We start from the raw sequence: 22058 nt of genomic DNA, 5'->3' as shown, positions 1-22058 counted from the left end.
CATTTGTATGTGATTAGGGTTCAATCACCGAGAAATTAGGGTTGATCTAATCTAAAAAACCCTTGGTCCAAATCACCCTTATATCTTTTGTTCTTCATCTTTGTATCATGATGACCCCTCAAGGTGACCCACATCCATAGGCCTTTGCATATCATTGTTATTCCTGTAATCTCTTGCTTAAATATTCAATTTGTGTGGCAATCTCTTATTTATTTTCTTGCATCTAGTAGATTAAATTTCTCACTTAAGATGTTGGGCTAGATAGTATGCGGCGAAGGAGTAATAGTAGATCCTTAATCCTGAGGAATACAATCCTCATGTCTTTACATGAGGTATTACTTGGCAATCCCATACACTTGCGGGAAAGCACAATCACTGCCAGTGAACTCATGTTGCCAAGGCTCGATCACAGTGGTAAGTGTAGGCAACGGGTGTTGTGAGTTCCCATAACGTCCGTTGTGAGCCTGTAGTACAGTCTTGATTTAGCAACTTGTTTCATTTTGCTTCAAAATCTCTTCAAATTCACTTTTTTTTGGGGCTTTTGCAGGTGTACCCTTAAAAAATTTTAAAATTGCATATTTGCCCCTAAATAAAAGTTAATTGCATACATACCCTTGAATAATATACATAATTGCGTATATACCCTTGGGGTTCAAATTTGTTGAAAAACCATCTATTAACAAACAACAAATATATAAAATTACCATTATACCATTGCATATATACCCTTGAAAAGTTTTTTTTAAGTTGTATAAGGGTTATTTTGGACTTTTTGTATATCTTAATCCAAGTTATAACCATAGTTAATCAAGTTTGATTACCGGAATCTAACAGTAAGGGCATATTCGCAATTACCTATATTTTTCAGGGGTATATATACAATTATGTTTTTTCGGAGGGTAAATATGCAATTATAGAACTTTTGAGGGGTTTATAACCAATTCTCCCCTTTTTCACCTAAATCAGAAATAAAAGTCGTTATGAACAAAAGAATGAAATTTTATACTAATGAGATGCTAAGCAAGTGGAATTTCATGCCAAATGAAGTGTAAATGATATAGAAAATATGATTAATTTAGCACTTATCGAAAAGTAATTCTTTTAACCTGAGAATATTTTCATGTGTTTGTTGGGATTTGATGGTGATAATGGACTACGGCTTGTGGGTATTGGCCCAAAATTAAGGACACAATCCAAAACTATAATAGAGGTCCCACAGTCTAACCTAATGGGAGGTGGCGTGGTCAACCTTGTGTTTACCCTAGTCAAGAGGTACATAGAGCCATTGACAGGGTCCAAAAAAGGTGATACCTTCATTTATGTGAAAGACCCAGGGTCATCACACGGGAATCTCAGTAGTCAACAACAAGGTAGGAATCTCAGTAGTCATGTTTTAGCATCCAAAATGCCGAAGACTACCAACGCCAAGTGGAGGATTTTTTAATATTTGATAAAACCCTTGGCGGGACCTTGTGTATAATCGCTAGGTCAATGTTGGTTTTGTTAATTTCTATTAAATAATTTTGTGCTATAAAAATTTATTTTAATAAACTTGGTTGGGTTATCTGGGAATATTTTTCTTATATATTGTTCACATATTATTTTGTATAGAAAAAGGAGAAGTCTATCTTTTTATATATTTATTTTATTTTATTTTATTATTAGTATGATTGTTATTGTCGCTATTACCTGAATATTAAGCATTGATGTTGCTATTCTCCTATGACTTTATTACTCTAATTTCTTGTGCATTTGTTCCTCACTAAGTAACATCATTACTCAGCCATTCTCCCCTCTATTCCCAAGTCTAGCTTAGCACAGTGGTGGTGTGTTAGGAGTTGTGCAGGCCAGTGTTTGGGCCTTACTATTTTGTTTTAGCATATTTAGTAAATCCACTAGGCTACTATAGAGTTTTACTTGTTATTTTTTATCTATTGTTTCCTATTCTTGTATTTTTAACTGTTGCGTGAGTTATTATTGTATTTTTTCTTGTATACTTCTTTTTTCCTTGTATTTGTCTGACCGAATTTTTCTTGAATAATTTGTGTGATTTGTTATTTTCTTTAATGATAGTGAGCAAATATGAGCATGTATTATCTATTGTAAGCCTTGCAGTAATTCGAGGGTTGAATGGTGTGTATCCTTTCTCAGAAATATCATGGAGGTTCTCGCGTGCCTGGCCCGCGGGTTGGGCCATGACACAATTTACTTGAGTTTGATTTTCAATCTTTGAAAATTGTATCTTGATCTATATTCTTGAAAAAATTATTCTTCATGTAATCTCTCCAAATCTAGAGTCTTTTATTTTTTGAGCTTTAACTTGTTGTAATAATCAAACTAATGGTACGGTACCTCAAAAGGAGGGATTCCTCAAGGCCAAAATAAGGTTGGATGGTGTTACTTTGAAAGGTGAACTCCATAGGCCAATTTTAAGTTAGAGCATGGCACCGAGAAAGGTGAATTTCATGGGCCAATCTTAAGATGAAGTAGTTTGGAAGTATTACGGCAAAAAAGTAAAAAATAAAAAATTAAAATTAAAATTAAAAAAGGAAAATTATTTATAGGTCCATGTAAATTTCAAACTTTTCAAACAGTCCCTTTGACATTTGAATATCCTCGACAGACCCTCTTTTTGCAATTCATTTATTTTTTTGTCTTTGGATCTCACACCGTTAATTATCTCTCTGTAATTTCAATAATGCCCCTATATTTAGTAGGGAAAAACTCACTTGGTCACATCTTCCTTTTTAATTTTGTAATGATGGCCATCACATCACTAGCTTTTTACCATCATTTCATTTGTTTTTTTTTTGTAAACCCTAAACCCTAAACCCATACTTTTAACTTCATGGAAGAAGAAATTGACCTTTTTCTTCTTTAATTCTCTTTTTCTCTCTTTTGTTTCCATCTTGCTAAAATAAAATTTTCTCTTTTTCTAGCGATTCGTTGTGATTTTGTTTAAGTGCCATTTATTTGTCTAGCTGGGGTAACCATCTCTTGTTCAGTGAGTTGACGACCAAGTTGACAAGAGAAAGGATGGAAACAAACATCTACCTTTGTGGTGAGTTCTTTTGTCTTTTTCTAGTTATGGTTTCCATATCTTGTGCAATTTTAACATATGTCATTACAAGATGATCTAGTTGAAGGTTGTCAATGTAGATGTTTTGTGTTGTAGCTAGATGTAGGAGTAATAAGTCATGTAGTTTACTGTGTTAACGTCTTGGGAGTCATGATTAGGGAGATATGTAAGTGATGGGACCTTGATGTTAATGTATGGGTGAAGTTTGTCATACCGGATTCACAAAGAACAGTTTCTCCTATTGATTCTGAGGTTAATTTTCAGTATATGTGGCACATATATTACATGTTCAATATTGTTGTCGTTGACATCATTGTTGATTCAAATGAAGGGGCAGTAGGCATTTCTTCGGACTCTTCGTTCCTATCCTAAATATCAATTCTTTGTATTCATATACTCTATAAACAATGTTTTTGAGATACTTAATGTATTTCCAAGTTTTCACTTATTATATGACATTTATAATTAATGTAAAATGTTTCTCTTTGTTATTCAAGGTCTAGGTTTAAATTTTAGACTTTATGCTTAATATATGATATTTTGGTTTAATATTTAAATTTTTGTTTATTATATCAAGTTTTAGTTGAATTATTGAACTTTCCGCTTAAATTAATATATTTTTACTTTTTTTTCATTCTTTACAAAAACCATCAAATTTTTTTCCTGCATGGTTCCGTTTGTTTTTCCTCATTTGTGATACACCACCAGGGATTAAGTTTTGGAGAGCATATTTTTCCCATTGTAGTAAGGATCGGTCATGGTTTTAGGCCTCCTCACTTCCTCAAAGCATTCTAAAAGTTTGTCATGAATGTCGGCTAATGGTTTCTGGATGTTAAACAGTTTAAAGATGCATTGCATTGTGCAATTTTGTTATCAAACAAAATTTTAACTTATAGGTTTCCTCATAGTATACAATGTTTCCATTTAACATTATAGGTTTGTACTTATAATTTAGTGTTTCTAAATGTCATTACATTTTCCCACTTGATTTCATATGTTCCATCCTTAATTTGATACATATACTAACATGGGTTCATTTTTGGAGAGCATATCCTTGCAACGAGACACATTTCCATCATAATAAAAATTTGACAAGGTCCTAGCCATCCCTATTTTGTTAAAGCATTCTGAAAGAGTACTGATGAAAATAGGTAAATAATTATTTTTGGATATAAAACACCTCAAAGATACACTACGCAATTTTTGGATATAGCATGACCAAAGGGTTTTACAACAAGTTCATGAGAATGTGAAGGTTTCTAGCAACGAGGTCGATGTCTAGAGGCTTGGGGTTCAAGAGAAAAAGGTTCTCAAGGAACGGATTCTCAAGGTCGTCGAAGAAGATAATGAGCAGTTCCTTAATTGCCTCAGAGCTCGGACTGATCAGTTTGGATCACTTCCTTTGCTTCTTCTTCTTCTTCTTCTTCTTGGATAATTTGAATTAAAATTGTAGCTACTTCATTGATTAAATGGATACAAGGTCGGGCTTGAGCTTCTAAAGATTGAAGTGCACTTTGAAAATCTTGTTATAGAGGCCAATGCATATGTTGGGAGCGGAGCTATTCCCACACTGTTGAATACTACAATAAACACACTAGAGGTTTGTATAATTAATCTCCATGTTGAAAATCGGCAACCTCATTGAATTCTATACTAGAACTCTAACAATTACATGTATTTATCTACGGTTTAAATGAACTTCTTTGTCAATTATTATTATTATTATTATTATTATTATTATTATTTTAATTTGTATTACGATGAGAAATCAGTGAAACTTATTTTGTGTCATGTTGCATGAGCTTTCTTCTACTATATCTGTATATGTGCTTGTTTTGTCTGCAAGAATGTATACAACATTCCTTTTACTTCTTAGTTTTGTGCTTTTTTTTTAGGGAATAGCTGATTTCATCAAGCTTTCTCCAACAAAGAAAAGGATTAAAAAGATACTTGCCTTGCTTGGGAGAAGGTTTTTGGGGGTTTTGTAAGGTAGGGTTATGGACCAACCCATGTTTGGATCCAGGGTAAAATGAAGGGTAGGGTATTTTAAGGTTAAATGGAGTGTTGAAAAACCTCCATTTAACCCATTTTTCAACCCTCCAAACTTGGAGGGTTGAATATTTTTCAAGACAAAATGCCCTTACTGAATTTAGATAATTACATCCATACCCTATAAAAAGTTTAGGTTTTGGTTTTGAATTTGAATAGTTCTTTTTTGCAAAAAAAAAATATATAATAAAATATTATAAATTGTTAAATAAGAACATTTAATTTACAAAAATAATATTATATGTGTAAAATTAGCATAAAATACAATTTATAGCTTCAAGGGTATTCTACTAATATTAATATAAAACCTTACCTTCTATTACCTTCAATCCAAACACTTAAAAGGTTTGATAACCTCTATTTACCTTACCTTCAATCCGAACAAGATATAACTTAAAACTTTCTTTTACCTTACTTTACCTTACTCTACCCTGCTTTACAAAACCTTCAAACCATCAAGGTGACAAACAAGTGGTAGTGAATTTTTGTATAAACAAACTTGAATTTATACATGTAGTGATTAATAAGTGATGCCAACTTAATTAGTAGATTTAAAGCTTTTTATCTACATAGGCTTTTAATTAGCAAAATGGCCTAAGATAGTTTGCCCTTATGATTGTTTTGTTTGTCAAAATGGCTTTATGACCATCAAATCAATGCTCACAACTATGAGCATTTGAAAACGAAAAAAAAATTGTTATTTTGTATTTTAATCCTTTTTTAAATATTAAATAGTATATTTTTGGTTTTTATTCCCATTTTCTAAACAATTGTTATTTTTTTATGTGTATTAATTTTTTAAAAAACATTATTTATTTTTAATATATTATCATTAAAATCGAAAGTATTTTTACACAATTTTTAAAACATTTTTTGTTTTAATTTTTTTAAAACTTTTTTTTTAACTTTAGTACTTGTTCGAATATGATCTTTTTATATAAATTTGTTTCTCACTAATAATAAATTTATAAAAAGAAGGAAGACTTGAGAAATCAATAATAATTTTTTAATTTACTTACAATTTCATTTATTTGAATAATTTATTTGTAGTTTTAAAAAAATTGCATTCATGTACAATTATAAATACATCCATCGTTTTATTTACATTACATATTTCTAACCCATGTTAGGTACGTAGTTTTATAATGGTTTGGTTTTTTGTATGAAATACATGTATTATACTAAGTGGGATAGGGTTTTCCATCCAGGAGCATACATTTGTGTCTAATTTTTAGATGTCTAGCCGTGCCTTATCTTATAAGCAGAACCATATTTGGTTTAGGCATAAATTGCCAGAATTGTCAGTTTAGTATTGAGAAAATAAAGAGCATAGATCTATCTATAGAACCTGCATGATATGAAGATAGGCATAACAAAAATCATATTAGAATAAATTTAAAAGTTAAAAAAATAAACACAAATATGTTTAAAAATATGTAAAAATACACTATTTTAATAATAATAGATTTTTAAAAAGTTAGTATGTTTAAAAAAAATAGCAATTTAAAAAAAATAGATTAAAGAAAGTGCAGAACATGCCGCTATAATAATTAAAATAAAGTTAAAATGAAAAATAACCATTTTTTTTTACATTTTAAATGCGCAATCACGGATGCAGCCATTTATTTGATGGCCCTAGGGTCATTTAACTAATTAAAAAAAAGTCAATATTTTTCTTAACGCGATTTGGCCTTATGATTGTTTTGTTTGTCAAAATTGCTTTATGACAATCAAATCAATGCTGACGACTATGACCATTTTAAAACGAAAAAAAAATTGTTATTTTGTATTTAAATCCTTTTTTAAAAATTAAATAGTATATTTTTGGTTTTTTATTCCCATTTTCCAAAAAAATTGTTATTTTTTTATGTGTATTAATTTTTTTAAAAACATTATTTATTTTTAATATATTATCATTAAAATAGAAAGTATTTTTACACAATTTTTAAAACATTTTTTGTTTTAATTTTTTTAAAACTCCTTTTTAACTTTTGTACTTGTTCAGATATGATTTTTTTATATATAAATTTCTTTCTCACTTATAATAAATTTATAAAAAGAAGGAAGACTTGAGAAATCAATAATAATTTTTTAATTTTACTCACAATTTCATTTATTTGAATAATTTATTTGCAGTTTTAAAAAAATTGCATTCATGTACAATTATAAATACATCCATCGTTTTATTTACATTACATATTTCTAACCCATGTTAGGTAAGTAGTTTTATAATGATTTGCTTTTTATATGAAATACATGTATTATACTGAGGGGGATAGTGTTTTCTATCTAGGAGCATACATTTGTGTCTAATTTTTAGTTGTCTATGTGTGTCATATCTTATAAGCAGAACCATATTTGCTTTAGGCATAAGTTGTCAAAATTGTGAGTTTAGTATTGAATGAAAACAAAGAGCATAGATCTATCTATAGAACCTGCATGATATGAAGATAGTTATAACAAAAATCATATTAGAATAAATTTAAAAGTTAAAAAAATAAACACAAATATGTTTAAAAATATGTTAAAATACACTATCTTAATAATAATAGATTTTTAAAATGTTAGTACGTTTAAAAAAATAGCAATTTTTTTTAAAAAAATAGATTAAAGAAAGTGGAGAACATGCTGCTATAATAATTAAAAAAAAAAGTTAAAAAGAAAAATAACCATTTTTTTACATTTTAAATGCGCAATCACGGATGTTGCCATTTATTTGATGGCCCTAGGGTCATTTAACTAATTAAAAAAAAGTCTACATTTTCTTGGACGCGATTTGCCCTTATAATTGTTTTGTTTGTCAAAATGGCTTTATGACCATCTAATCAATGCTCACAACTATGAGCATTTGAAAACGAAAAAAAATTATTATTATGTATTTTAATCCTTTTTTAAAAATTAAATAGTATATTTTTGGTTTTTTATTCCCATTTTCCAAAAAGTTGTTATTTTTTTTATGTGTATTAATTTTTTTAAAAACCATTATTTATTTTTAAATATATTATCATTAAAATAGAAAGTATTTTTACAAAATTTTTAAAACATTTTTTGTTTTAATTTTTTTAAAACTTTTTTTAAACTTTTGTACTTGTTCGAATATGATTTTTTGATATAAATTTGTTTCTCACTTATAATAAATTTATAAAAAGAAGGAAGACTTGAGAAATCAATAATAATTTTTTAATTTTACTTATAATTTCATTTATTTGAATAGTTTATTTGCAGTTTTAAAAAAATTGCATTCATGTACAATTATAAATACATCCATCGTTTTATTTACATTACGTATTTCTAACCCATGTCAAGTAAGTAGTTTTATAACGGTTTTTTTATATGAAATACATGTATTGTACTAAGTGGGATAGGGTTTTCAATCCGGGAGCATACATTTGTGTCTAATTTTTAGTTGTCTAGCCGTGCGTTATCTTATAAGCAGAACCCTTTTTGGTTTAGGCATATGTTACCAAAATTGTGAGTTTAATATTGAATGAAAATATAGAGCATAGGTCTATCTATAGAACCTGCATGATATGAAGATAGGCGAAATAAAAATCATATTAGAATAAATTTAAAAGTTAAAAAAAAATAAACACAAACATGTTTAAAAATATGTAAAAATACACTATTTTAATAATAATAATATATTTTTAAAAAGTTAGTACATTTTTAAAAATAGCAATTTAAAAAAAAATAGATTAAAGAAAGTGGAGAACATGCTGCTATAATAATTAAAAAAAGTTAAAAGGAAAAATAACCATACGTTTTTTTTTTACTTTTTAATTGAGCAATATGCTGCCATTTATTTGATGTCCCTAGGGTCATTTAACTAATTAAAAAAGAGTCTACATTTTTCTGGACGCTGTTTGCCCTTACGAATGTTCTGTTTGTCAAAATTGCTTTATGGCCATCAAATCAATACTCACAACTATGAGTATTTGAAAACGAAAATTAATTGTTATTTTTTTATGTGTATTAATTTTTTAAAAAACATTATTTATTTTTAATATATCATCATTAAAATAGAAAGTATTTTTACACAATTTTTAAAACATTTTTTGTTTTAATTTTTATAAAACTTTTTTTTAAACTTTTGTACTAGTTTGAATATGATTTTTTTTATATAAATTTGTTTCTCACTTATAATAAATTTATAAAAAGAAGAGACTTGAGAAATCAATAATAATTTCTTTACAATTATAACTACATCCATCGTTTTATTTACATTACGTATTTCTAATCCATGTTAGGCAAGTAGTTTTATAATGGTTTGGTTTTTTTTATATGAAATACATGTATTATACTGAGTGGGAGAGGGTTTTCTATCCAGGAGCATACATTTGTGTCTAATTTTTAGTTGTCTAATCGTGCTTTATCTTATAAGCAGAACCATATTTGGTTTAGGCATAAGTTGCCAAAATTGTGAGTTTAGTATGGAGTGAAAATAAAGAGCATAGGTCTATCTGTAGAACCTGCATGATATGAAGATAGGCATAACAAAAATCATATTAGAATAAATTTAAAAGTTAAAAAAATAAACAGAAATATGTTGAAAAATATGTAAAAATACACTATTTTAATAATAATAGATTTTTAAAATGTTAGTACGCTTTAAAAAAAAAGGAATTTAAAAAAAATATATAGATTAAAGAAAGTGGAGACACGCAGCTATAATAATTAAAAAAAAGTTAAAATGAAAAATAACCATTCTTTTTTTTATATATTTTAAATTTGCAATCACGGATGCTACTATTTATTTGATGGCTCTAAGGTCATTTAACTAATTATAAAAAAGTCTACATTTTTCTGGACGCTATTTGCCCTTATAATTGTTTTGTTTGTCAAAATGGCTTTATGACAATCAAATCAATGCTCACAACTATGAGCATTTGAAAATGAAAAAAAATTTGTTGTTTTGTATTTTAATCTTTTTAAAATATTAAATAGTATATTTTGGGATTTTTATTCCCATTTTCTAAAAATTGTTATTTTTTTATGTGTATTAATTTTTGAAAAAACAATATTTATTTTTGATATATTATCATTAAAATAGAAAGTATTTTTACACAATTTTTAAAACATTTTTTATTTCAATTTTTTTAAAAAAACTTTTTTTTTAACTTTTGTACTTGTTCGAATATGATTTTTTTATATAAATTTCTTTCACTTATAATAAATTTATAAAAGGAAGGAAGACTTGAGAAATCAATAATAATTTTTTAATTTTACTCTCAAATTTATTTATTTGAATAATTTATTTGCAGTTTTAAAAAAAATTGCATTCATGCACAAATATAAATACATCCATCGTTTTATTTACATTATATATTTCTAACCCCTGTTATGTAAGTAGTTTTATAATGGTTTGGTTTTTTATGTGAAATACATGTATTATACAGAGTGTGATTGGATTTTCTATCCAGGAGCATACATTTGTATCTAATTTTTAGTTGTCTAGCAGTGCGTTATCTTATAAGCAAAATCATATTTGGTTTAGGCATAAGTTGCCAGAATTGTGAGTTTAGTATTGAATGAAAATAAAAAGCATAGGTCTATCTATAGAACCTGCATGATATGAAGATAGGCATAACAAAAATCATATTAGAATTTTAAAGTTAATAAAATTAACACAAATATGTTTAAAAATATGTAAAAATACACTATTTTAATAATAATAATAGATTTTTAAAAGTTAGTACGTTTAAAAAAATTGCAATTTTTTTTTAAAAAAAATAGATTAAAGAAAGTGGAGAATATGCTGCTATAATAATTAAAAAAAAAGTTAAAATGAAAAATAACCATTATTTTTTTTTACATTTTAAATGCGTAATCACGGATGGTGCCATTTATTTGATGGCTCTAAGGTCATTTAACTAATTAAAAAAAAAAGTCTACATTGGGAAAAAAAACCAATGGATTCAACATTGATACATGCTTTTTACTAAAATAACATCTACTTCACCGATAAAATAATCATCAGGATGACATTGATTTTGGGACCCCCCAAGCTCAGGCAAAACAACCTTTCTTCTCATCTTCTGTCGCTTGCTGGGAAGCTTGATCAAAAGTTAAGGGTAAGTGTACTCTGTTTTGTTTATCCTCATATTGTAATTGGACCTATGTAATAAGTTGTTCTTTGTGATCTAATTACAGTCTTATATCTAGTGCTCTTCTTAAAAATTAGCTTGACTCTGTTTTGTATTGCTATCTCAGACATCTGGCAAAATCACATATTGTGGTCGTGAGTTATCAGAATTCATTCCCCATAGAACTTGTGCATACATTAGTCAACATGAGCTTCATAATGGTCAAATAACTGTCAGAGAGACACTGGATTTTTCTGGACGCTGTTTAGGTGTATGAAACAGATATGAAATGCTGTCAGAATTATCAAAAAGAGAGAGGGATGCAGGGGTCACATATCCCGAGGGGTAGAAATGTCATTGGTGTCACTAAATGTTTCGTAGAAGATAATGACGTTAGCACATCGTTATAACGATGCTGACAGTCACTGCTCAGTCACTCATGCGACATTTACGTATGTTTGCAGGGTTGCTTCCGGTGAAGATCGCTGAGGGTGACTCAATTATGGAGCCATCCACGCTCGGATGGCCACCCTCAGAGACCTTCGACGAAACAACCCCAAACACGAATCAGGACGTGAAGCGACCGAGCATGTTTCATGCGGCACATCGTTATAAAAAACGTAGTGTAGCAGTAGTATACTTACGAAACATTTGTGGCCACCAGTAATACTTACCCCTGATCACTGAGATTGATGCATATATGAAGGCAACTTCCATTTAAGGGCTGAAGACTAAAAATGCATATCAAGAAGTGACGGATAATGCAGGTATGGTAGAATTCACCCTACAAATGTATTGCTAACCAATATTCTGAATAGACAAATCGTATATTTAGAGTTCATTGAATTCACAACTCCCTAACATATAGCTGGATTTCAATGCAGCACAGCGGCATTTGGTTGCTCATTAGCAGTAAAAGGAGCATTACAGAATTTCACAGCCAAGGAAGATCACTCCATCAATTTTCATCGAATACAATAGTCATAAGTTCCTCCTGCACAGCATATAACCAGTTATCAACTGGAAATAGGTTGTCAATGCATGTGGTCAAATATACAGCCAGCACAAAGAAACAGGATACACCAAATACGAAGTAACATCTTATAGTGGGTCATGAATTAATTGAACAGCATCTCCACCGTCACCATCCTGTCAATGCCGAAGAGTGTTATCTTCCCATGATAGACATCAATATAACCAAATGCATTTGTGTTCGGAGGGCACTCTAGAGCAGCTTCAAAGACATGGTGATGTATCCCGTGGGAATCAAGAGAGTGCCCACCTCTATGGTCATGCCCAGCCAAGCATGCCTTGACACATTTGTATCTGTGAATTACTTCCATTACCTCATCATAATTCCAGCAGAGTGACTCAGCTGCAGCTGCATTAGGATCCAGAGGAAGATGACAACATATAATCACATTCTGCTGTTGTCTGGTGGAATCCTGAAGAATGTTGTCAAGCCACGTCAACTGTTCCTTTCCAACAGCCCCATTGAACATTACGAATCTCTTTTCAAGACCGGACAGGCCACTTGGACTATTCTTGTCAGCATTCGGATTCTTTTCCTGCAAAAATTTCATGGCTGCCATAGTTTTGGGGTGATCCTTTGGCCAACCTATGGCACTAATGTCATAGGCATCTAACACAACAAATCGGTACCCAGGGTATGGGGAAAAATCAAAATATGCACAACCATGGTTAGCCGGCATCTTCAGCAGTGGCACTAATTAGACCTTGGGAGATTGTAGAGGCAATGGTTGCCAATCATGTGGTATACAGGGCCATTGAATTTCTCGAATTCCTTGATGACAGTTTGCATTGTTTCTAGTGATTTCTCCTTGGGACAGAATCCATCAACTATGTCACCGAAGTTCACAGAGAATTTGAGTTCCTTGTGGTTGTTCCATTTATCAACAGCCCTTTGCAGAACCAGAAGGCTATGCCGATAGTACCTTGGTATGCCAAGGAATGAGTGGCCATCTGGAATGTCAGCGTACTGGACATCAGATATAACCCCAAAAGAGAAAAGGGGCTTCTTCATTTGGCCATTTGCAAACACACTTGTAGAAGCCATTATACGTGATCATGCACTTACAAACAATTTCCTGAATAAAAATGAGGAAATCAATAATGGAGTTGTTAGATAGTTTTGGAGACATCATAAATAACAATTAACTTAATTTTCTCAATGATGCATAAAACATATTGTAGACAAGTTCTTAACTAGGTCTGCATGCAAATGAAGTCAATTGTAAATTAGTACTGGAATAATTTCCCCAAGGACATGTTGCAGATCAATGTCATGCAAGCAAAATTTCTGACCCTCATTTATTCATTGGCATGAAATAATAATAGATTCGCCATTGTTCTACACCTGATGCTTTAAATCTAAATTACTTGGTATCTGCCTGTGAATAAGAACAATCCTCAAAACCACAAGTGACATCGATTTCATACAAGAAAGTACCCAATATGCACACTTCACTAAATAATATTTGCAATTGAGCAAAATCAAACACAACTTAGCCGATCATTTTCCGAATTAAGAAGCAACAATCAAGACCTTGCAGACAAACAAGTATCCAGAGCATCCTTTGACAAATAACTTGCTACAAAATACTTATTCTAATTGTTAAGATTTTATATTTTGTACTAGTGGGCCTTATATAGGTACTACATAAGCTTAGGGATTTTACAAAAAAGTCTTAAAATTTAGTGGCTCAACCCTTATACCTACATATAAACCCATTACACTTCTGTCACACAACCGATGTAGGACTATATTTCCGACACCCTCCCTCGAGTTCAACTGGGTCATTTCATTTTTGTCGGTTTGAAATTGCTCAGACTTGTACACCAAAGGTCTGTTTTTTTATCAGGACTTGTACACTATTTTGTGTCTCAAAGGTCCTACACACATGGACTAGTACACTACTTGTGTTTCAGAGGTCCTACTCACATGGACTTGTACACCACTTGTGTCTCAGAGGTCTTTTTTTTTAATATATATGTTGGGCTCCACTATATTTCTCTAATACCATGTTAAGATTTTATATTTTGTACTAGTGGGCCCTATATGGGTACTACATAAGCTTAGGGATCTTACACCAAAAAGTCTCAAGACTTAGGGGGCGTTTGGTTGTCAGGAGTGGATTTAGGGAGGAATAGGATAGGAGTGACATGAGGGGGAGTGGAGTAGGAGTGAGAATAAAGAAAGTGTTTGGTTGATAAGGTTTGGAGAGTGTAATTTATTGGGAATGTGAAAAGTAAAGAAAGTAAATATGATAAAATGACACTTATGCCCTTTATGCAAAACAAATACTATTGTACATATAATAATAATGAGTTATTTTTAATTATATCTTTTAAAAATATTAAAAAATGTAAATAATTAATTATCAAAAATAAATATTTAACTTTATAATACTATAATTTCATTCTAATTTTTTAGATTTAAGTAATAATATCATTAATTAGCTATTAACTAATAATATTAATTACAAATTAAATTAAAAATAATTCCAATAAAAGAAGTTAACTATAACAATTATTTCTTTTGCATAAGAACAACAATGTAATAAAAAAAATCAAAACAATTAAAAACACCTTGTAAAACATGGTATATATATATAAGGGCATATTAGTCATTTTTATATTAAAGTTGCCCAATCCCCCTACAATCCCCTCAATTATGTGGTGAGTGAGACTCACTCACATGGGTGAGTCTCACTCCCTCCATAATCCTCCCTCACTCCCATTGATGTATACCCAAACAAGAGGGTTGCATCCAATCCTCCTTCACTCCCACTCCAATCTTGACATCCAAAACACCCCTTTGAGTGGCTTTCAACCCCTCTATATATATATATATATATATATATATATATATATATAAACCCATTACACTTCTATCACACAACTGATGTGGAACTATATTTACAACATTAATCAAAACAAAATAATATATTTAAAACTATCATTCACAAGATTTGACACTTCAGTGATAGACTCTCCAATAAACAAGAGTTGCCCAACACATGAAAGATCTTGGGCGCAAGTTATCTAAATAAATACAGAATGGATTAATCTCACTTCTTAGAGAAAAGATTAAACTTGAAATGCCATTGAAAATGCCCGACCATTTGTGTAACTGTTTGATACATTTAAACAATTGCTATGTTAATTGTGCATGATGCCCATGTTAACAATGTTCTAGTATTACTTGGAGTGGAACCAGAGAGTGGAAAGAAGTCGAAAGAAACAAATAACCTAACAGCAAAATATAGTGGCCTACCAAATCCTCCTGGCACTTTCTGTGGACTTTCTCGTTGCTATAAAGAACCAATTTGAAGATTTAAAGAGACCAAGCTGGGACGCTACATACAAATAATCTGATGATTAAACAAGACCATAATGTTGATCATTTTTCATGGTGACCGAGTTGTTAAAAAGAATATTATTTACAAAAATATGGACTAAAATGTTCGAAGAAGTTCAAAAGTGTGCTTCATATATCCACTGAATGCACAAACAAATAAAAAAATGGTCCACTTGGAAAATACACATATGGTTGTGAGTGAATGATCTTCTCCTGCGAAACGAAAAAACAATTGTTATTTTATAGGAAGTTTTTTATTTACTTATTTACTCTTAATATATAGGAATAAACCATTTCTGAGTTTAGTAATTAAATTTATTATTAAACTCGAATGTGTTGTTTGTCGGAGGTATACCTACTATACTTTTTTTGGATAAAAATAGCTAATATAGCTTTAGGCTTTAGCCATTGCAAGGGCTCAAGCCAAGACAACTAGTGATCCTAATAATGTTAGTAATAGCCTTGACTGTGTTTTTGAGGACAAAATTTCCGCATGAAACAATTGCAGATGGAGGAAAGTTCTTTGGAGCTCTATTTTATAGTTTGGTCAATGTGATGTTCAACGGGATGGCAGAGTTAGCTATGACTGTGGACAGGCTTCCTGTTTTCTACAAACAAAGGGATCTCATTTATCCACCTTGGGCTTTTCGACTATCTTATTGGCTACTAAAGATTCCTCTCTCTCTACTGGAATCTAGAAACTGGAATCTAGGTTGTTCTTACTTATTACCCTATTGGTCTTGCCCCTGCTGCAAGCCGGTAAAAGACCTTAGTGTTTTGCTTTAATCAGTTTGATTTCCACTTCTATTTGCTGATACAACTTAATTTTTTACAATAAGCTTATCATTATATAGAACTTGATAATTGATGATATGGGTTTATTGGTTAGTACATGTGCTTCTATTGCTTTATGCCTTCTTTCATAGGTTTTTCCAGACAATATTTGGCATTCTTCTTTACACACCAAATGGCCCTATCTCTGTTCCACTTCATTGCTGTTGACGGTAGAACTATGGTCAATGCCAATACATTCGGAATGTTCACTTTGCTCATTGTTTATGAGTTGGCCGGGTTACTTGTCTCCAAAGGTTGTCAATGATTTCTTGATTTCATTTGTTTTACTTGTCAGACTCATCAGAAAGAACGTTTTCCATTCACCTACCAAAGTTTTGAAGTTTAAAAATCATCATATGTTATTACAATTCCAATTTAGTTCTTTAAATTTTATGATGTTTGGATAACTACTCTTACTAATTTGTTTCCTTTCTCTGTAAGCAGATGATATTCAGTCCTGGTGGATTTGGCGTTGCTAGATTTCTCCAATGATGTATGGGCAGAATGCTGTATCTATCTATGAATTTCTTGATCCTAGATGAACACTGTAAGTTCCATTCAATGATTGTCATATAACCCTTGCTAGAGGAGGAACTCCAATGAATATAACTCAATTCCTTTATGTCATAGCCCAACAATGACAGCATATTGATGCACCAACAATTGGAAAGGATGTTCTCAAGCCTAGAGGAATGCTTACGGATGATCGCTGGTATTGGATTTCTATTGGAGCACTCATGGGGTTTTCCTTTATTTTCAACATCTGCTTTATTTTTGCACTGCGATATTTAAATCGTAAGTTTATTAATCCATATGCTCTTTTTCAAATGCCTAGCCAGATGAAGTAGAAGATACTAAATGAAACTAATGCTGTCACATCTGCTTCACTGCCCACATATAGATTTTTGTGATTATAGTTTTCTGCAGATACTAATGCGTCAAGCTCTACGGAAGGAGGAAATTTAAAGTGTATTCACACAATGAACAAACAAACTAGGAAAGGAATGGTTTTACCCTTTCAACCTTTATCTCTTGTCTTTAATCATGTGAACTATTATGTAGACATGCCTTCGGTAAGTTGCACCATATTACCTACATCTGTGATACTGCCATCAATTTTCTTTTAGCCTAAAATATAGCATGAAGTCATTGTTGCTTACAAAAGATACTCTAGTTATGAGAGGATCATCTAAATGAATCATTTCTAAGCTCGGACCACATATTTCTCTGCTAGTGCTAGTCTAGTCAGGAGCCATCTTAGTTTGGTGCATCTAGTTTCAGCAGTCTAAAGAAACTGAATATAGTTGAGAAGTCACACACACAGCAATATTGTAGCTCATGTTTCCTTTTTCTTTCTTCTTTTAAGAAATGAAGAATGAAAGGATTGAGGAGAGTCGTCTGCAATTACTCCATAATGTTAGTGGTGCTTTCAGGCCTGGTGTCCTTACTGCACTTGTTGGAGTTAGTGGAGCCGGAAATACCACATTAATGGATATATTGGTAGGTAGAAAAACCGGACGTTACATTGAAGGGAGTATCAATATCTCAGATTATCCCAAAAAGCAAGAGACGTTCGCACAAGTTTGTGGATATTGTGAACAGCATGATATCCATTCTCCACACATTACTGTTTATGAATCTCTTACTTATTCAGCATGGTTGTGTCTAGCACCTGAAATAAATAAGGAGACAAGAAAGCCATGCTATCTTCTCCCTGATCTTTGTTTTTATTCAAATTATAGTGAAAGGTGCTAATAAGGGTGCAATGTGCACTAAGTTAGTTAGCCCTAGTTATGCCATCTCATAATGGGAGCTCTATTAGTAAAGCAGTCACAACATAGGGTTCAGGAGCTTAGAATTTCTGCATCTTTTCAGGAAGCACACATGGTGATCTAATTTGCAAATTGGACCAGCTTCTCTGCATGACTTTTTGGGTTTTTTTTTCATCACACCATAATCGTAATTTGATTATCTATTTGCCACCCTTGTTTCCTTGTTTTGCAAAAGATGTTTGTGGAAGAAGTAATGGAGTTGGTTGAACTTAATGTATTACGAGAAGCTTTGGTGGGTCTTCCAGGGGTAGACAGCCTATCAACTGAACAGTGAAAGTGGCTCACAGTAGCTGTAGAGTTGGTTGCAAATCCATCTATCATCTTCATAGATGAGCCAAACTCTGGCCTTGTGGGGGTTAATGGGGGGAATATTTCATTACCCTGTGGGGGTTAATGGTGACCCTCCAAAAAAGTCATCCAAACACATGCATGGGAATGTGTAAGTAATGGTTCCCCCAAAGGGAGAACCATTACCCCCATCCAAACACACAATAGAGCTGCAGCTATTGTTATGCGAATAGTGAGAAATACAGTGTACACAGGACGGACTGTTGTATGCACCATCCACCAACCTAGCATTGACATTTTTGAAGCTTTTGACGAGGTTTCTAGTTTCTTCTTAACTCTACTATTGTGTATAATCCATCCGTTGATTTTTACTATGTATAATCTTCTTGAGGAGCTTGATACAATTTTTATTTTATGTAATTTCAGTCACTCCTAATGAAGAGGGGAGGGCAAGTCATAGATGCAGGACCTCTTAGACATCATTCTGCTAATCTTATAGAATATTTTGAAGTAAATTTCTGCAGATGCTATAAAAACTAAATTTTTCATATAGTTCTTCTCGGCTTCCAAAAAAAAAGAGTTTTGGAAAGAAGCATTTGAAATTCTACTCGGTGAATTATTTGATATTACGAAATTGAAATGTCTATCTAGTGGCATAGTACGAATGTTTAGTGCTGAGGATCATTGTACAGTGATTATATATAGCATTCTACTATATGCATCTTACAAATGGAATTCCACACTAGGCAATTCCTGGTGTTAAGAAAATAACTGAAGGGTGTAACCCAGCAACATGGATGTTGGAAATAACATCTTCCTCTGCTGAGGCTCAACTGAGTCTGGACTTTGCAGAATTTTAAGGAAGCTCTTCTCTTTATCAGTAAGTATACATGCCTATGATGTTATTAATTTCACTTATTGAGGCTAGCCATTTGTTTACATTTTCTTGGCGCCATTCATAAAAAATCAACTACTAATCGAGGAGTTGAGTGATCCATTACCAGGATCAAAAGATCTTTCCTTTTCTACAAAGTATGCACAAAGCTTTATCACACAATGTTTGGTTTGTTTCTGAAAACAACATTGGTCTTATTGGAGAGATCCACAATATAATGCCATACGATTTTTCACCACTATCGTTACTGGTGTTCTGTTTGGTACCATTTTCTGGAACAAGTTTCAAAAGTTGTAAGTTTTACATGTCCTAAACCTCTTTCTTATTCTTAGATTGGTTTTCACTTTCTGCCTCTCCTCTCTTGTTGTTCTTATTGTTGTTATATTCATTCATGAGGTTGATTCCAATATGGTGGAGGTGGTACTACTGGGCAACCCCATTGGCTTGGACACTATATGGGCTTGCAGCATCACAATTTGGGAACCTTGATAACCACATTGAGATACGAGGCCAATCTAGCAAGCCTTTGAATGAATTCCTAAGTAACAATCTGGGCTATGACCATAGTTTTCTCGGTTATGTGGCACTGGCTCACTTGGTTTTTGTCACTCTTTTCTTCTTTGTCTATGCTTATTCCATCAAGTATCTCAATTTCCATAAGAGGTAGAAGCGTAGAGACTAGAATTAGGTGGTGTGCATCACTTTGAAGAGGGTTTTGTTCAACCTTCTTATGTCACTCTCATTCCAATATGTTCCTCCTTTTTGTCAAACTGATCCTACATCCTCATCTAATGGCCTGCATGAGATTTTTCATGCCATAGGTCATTTGTTATTAGTTTTTTTACAATGCTATAATAACTTTTCTTGTTCTTATTGCCCTATTTTATTCAAGAAAATAATTCTCCAGAAAACATCTCATGACAAAAACAAAGAATCAATTTCAGGAGCAGGCAAAGCACTAACAACAACAATAATAATAACTATCAATACAATGTACAAATAACAAAGCGGAGAGAGTTCGCCATTTACCAGTAAATAAAATCAGCACCCGAAACTCGCACTAGATGCCCAGCAATCAATAAAACTAGTGGAATTTTAGCTAGAATTAAACTTGCTTGTGGAAAAAAAAATCTATTTCTCCATGATGCAGCCGAACATATTTGAAGAGGAATGTGGTGCGAGGAAATACAATTTATTCTAGAAGTTACTGGTGGCAAAACTATCAGTGTAAGGGTGAATGATAACTCAAGATCAAGAGAAAGGGGGGAATGCTCTCATCATTGATGAGAGCTTCCAGAGCAGCTCTAGGGCTAACGGGGGCAGGCCTCATGTGTCAAATGAACAAGATGTGTTGCCATTCGCCTAATTTTTTTTATTGGTGCTAATGATAATTACTCTGGACAATGTCTTAAGAACCTCTAATTAAGAAAAAAAATAAAAAATTTGAATGAGATAAAGCAGTAAAATGAAATAAATATTTTATTGATTTCATGGAATAAGTATGGCTTATTCACAAGTACATGTAATTATTCTTTTAAATTTAAAGAAAGTCAATATAATACTATTTGTCATTTTACTTCTCTTTGATTTTTCCTCTCAAAAGGACTGTGACACTTTTGAGATGAAGGGATTCACTTGACACATATTTTCTGACTTCGATCCCAAAATTCTACTCCCATCTCTAACCCACAATCAGTACCTAAATACGGAGAATTTTTTTCCCGACCTGGTCCTTGTCCCCGTCCCAGCTGGAGTTTTTCGTGTTTGGTGGATTCTCTGGCCCCAATTAATAAATTAAAATATTAGTATTATTTAAAATAAAATTTATGACATATTTGACAAAAAAATACCATAATAATTTTTAATAATTGAGAAATTCATTTACAAATATGACCTAACAAAAATGCCAACATACTACTAATCACCAAAATAAATTATTTTGCAAAATTTAGAAAAAATTTTTAAAAAGCAATATAGTTAATATAAATGTATCGATTTTTATTTAATTTTTATATTAATATTAATTTAATTATTAATAATTTTCTAATTAAAAAAAATAAATATATGGTCTTTTGTTAAATTATTATTTAGATATTTATAGCATAAAATATAATATATATATATATATATATATATATATATATATATATATATATATATATATATATATATTTAAATTAAGTATTTAATATTTCGGGGAAGGGCTCGGGTGGGGAGGATATTCCCGACCCCGACGGGGAATTTTTTTTTTTCAAGCCAAGCCCCGGCCCTGACCCTTAAAAAATTCTCTGACCCAGGTCTCGACAGGGCGGGGAATTGGGTCCCCGTGGCACTTTGACTTTTTTCGACATTCTTAATAAAGGTGTGATGTTTTATTGATTTATTGACTTGTTAACCTTTTCAAAGTCTTTTTTTTTTCTTTCTTTTCTTATTTCCTCCATTGAATTTGTTTCATTCAATTTATTTGAGCTTGATTTTCAATATGTGAAACTTGTATCTTGATCTAAATTCTTCTTCATGTAATCTCTTCAAATCTAGACTCTTTTATTTTTTGAGCTTTAACTTGTCATAACAATCTAACTAATGGTGTGGTACGCAAAAGGAGGGATTCCACGAG

The 22058-nt window shown here is 31.6% G+C and overlaps 1 protein-coding gene and 1 pseudogene across 1 annotated transcript; one reads left to right on the top strand and one right to left on the bottom strand.

The window, feature by feature from the left end:
* Positions 1 to 12084: 12084 nt before the first annotated feature.
* LOC120254272 (manganese-dependent ADP-ribose/CDP-alcohol diphosphatase-like) lies at positions 12085 to 20808 on the bottom strand. Its single transcript, XM_039262400.1, is given in 3 exon segments — positions 12085 to 12943; positions 12946 to 13319; positions 20471 to 20808. Coding segments are annotated over 2 exon segments (957 nt in total). The 5' UTR covers positions 13289 to 13319; positions 20471 to 20808; the 3' UTR covers positions 12085 to 12329.
* On the top strand, positions 16040 to 20108 carry LOC120254271 (annotated as a pseudogene).
* Positions 20809 to 22058: the final 1250 nt, after the last annotated feature.

Source organism: Dioscorea cayenensis, unplaced genomic scaffold (assembly GCF_009730915.1).
Source record: "Dioscorea cayenensis subsp. rotundata cultivar TDr96_F1 unplaced genomic scaffold, TDr96_F1_v2_PseudoChromosome.rev07_lg8_w22 25.fasta BLBR01000402.1, whole genome shotgun sequence".
NCBI classification, from domain to species: Eukaryota; Viridiplantae; Streptophyta; class Magnoliopsida; order Dioscoreales; family Dioscoreaceae; genus Dioscorea; species Dioscorea cayenensis.
This window is presented reverse-complemented; position numbering and strand designations above follow the sequence as displayed.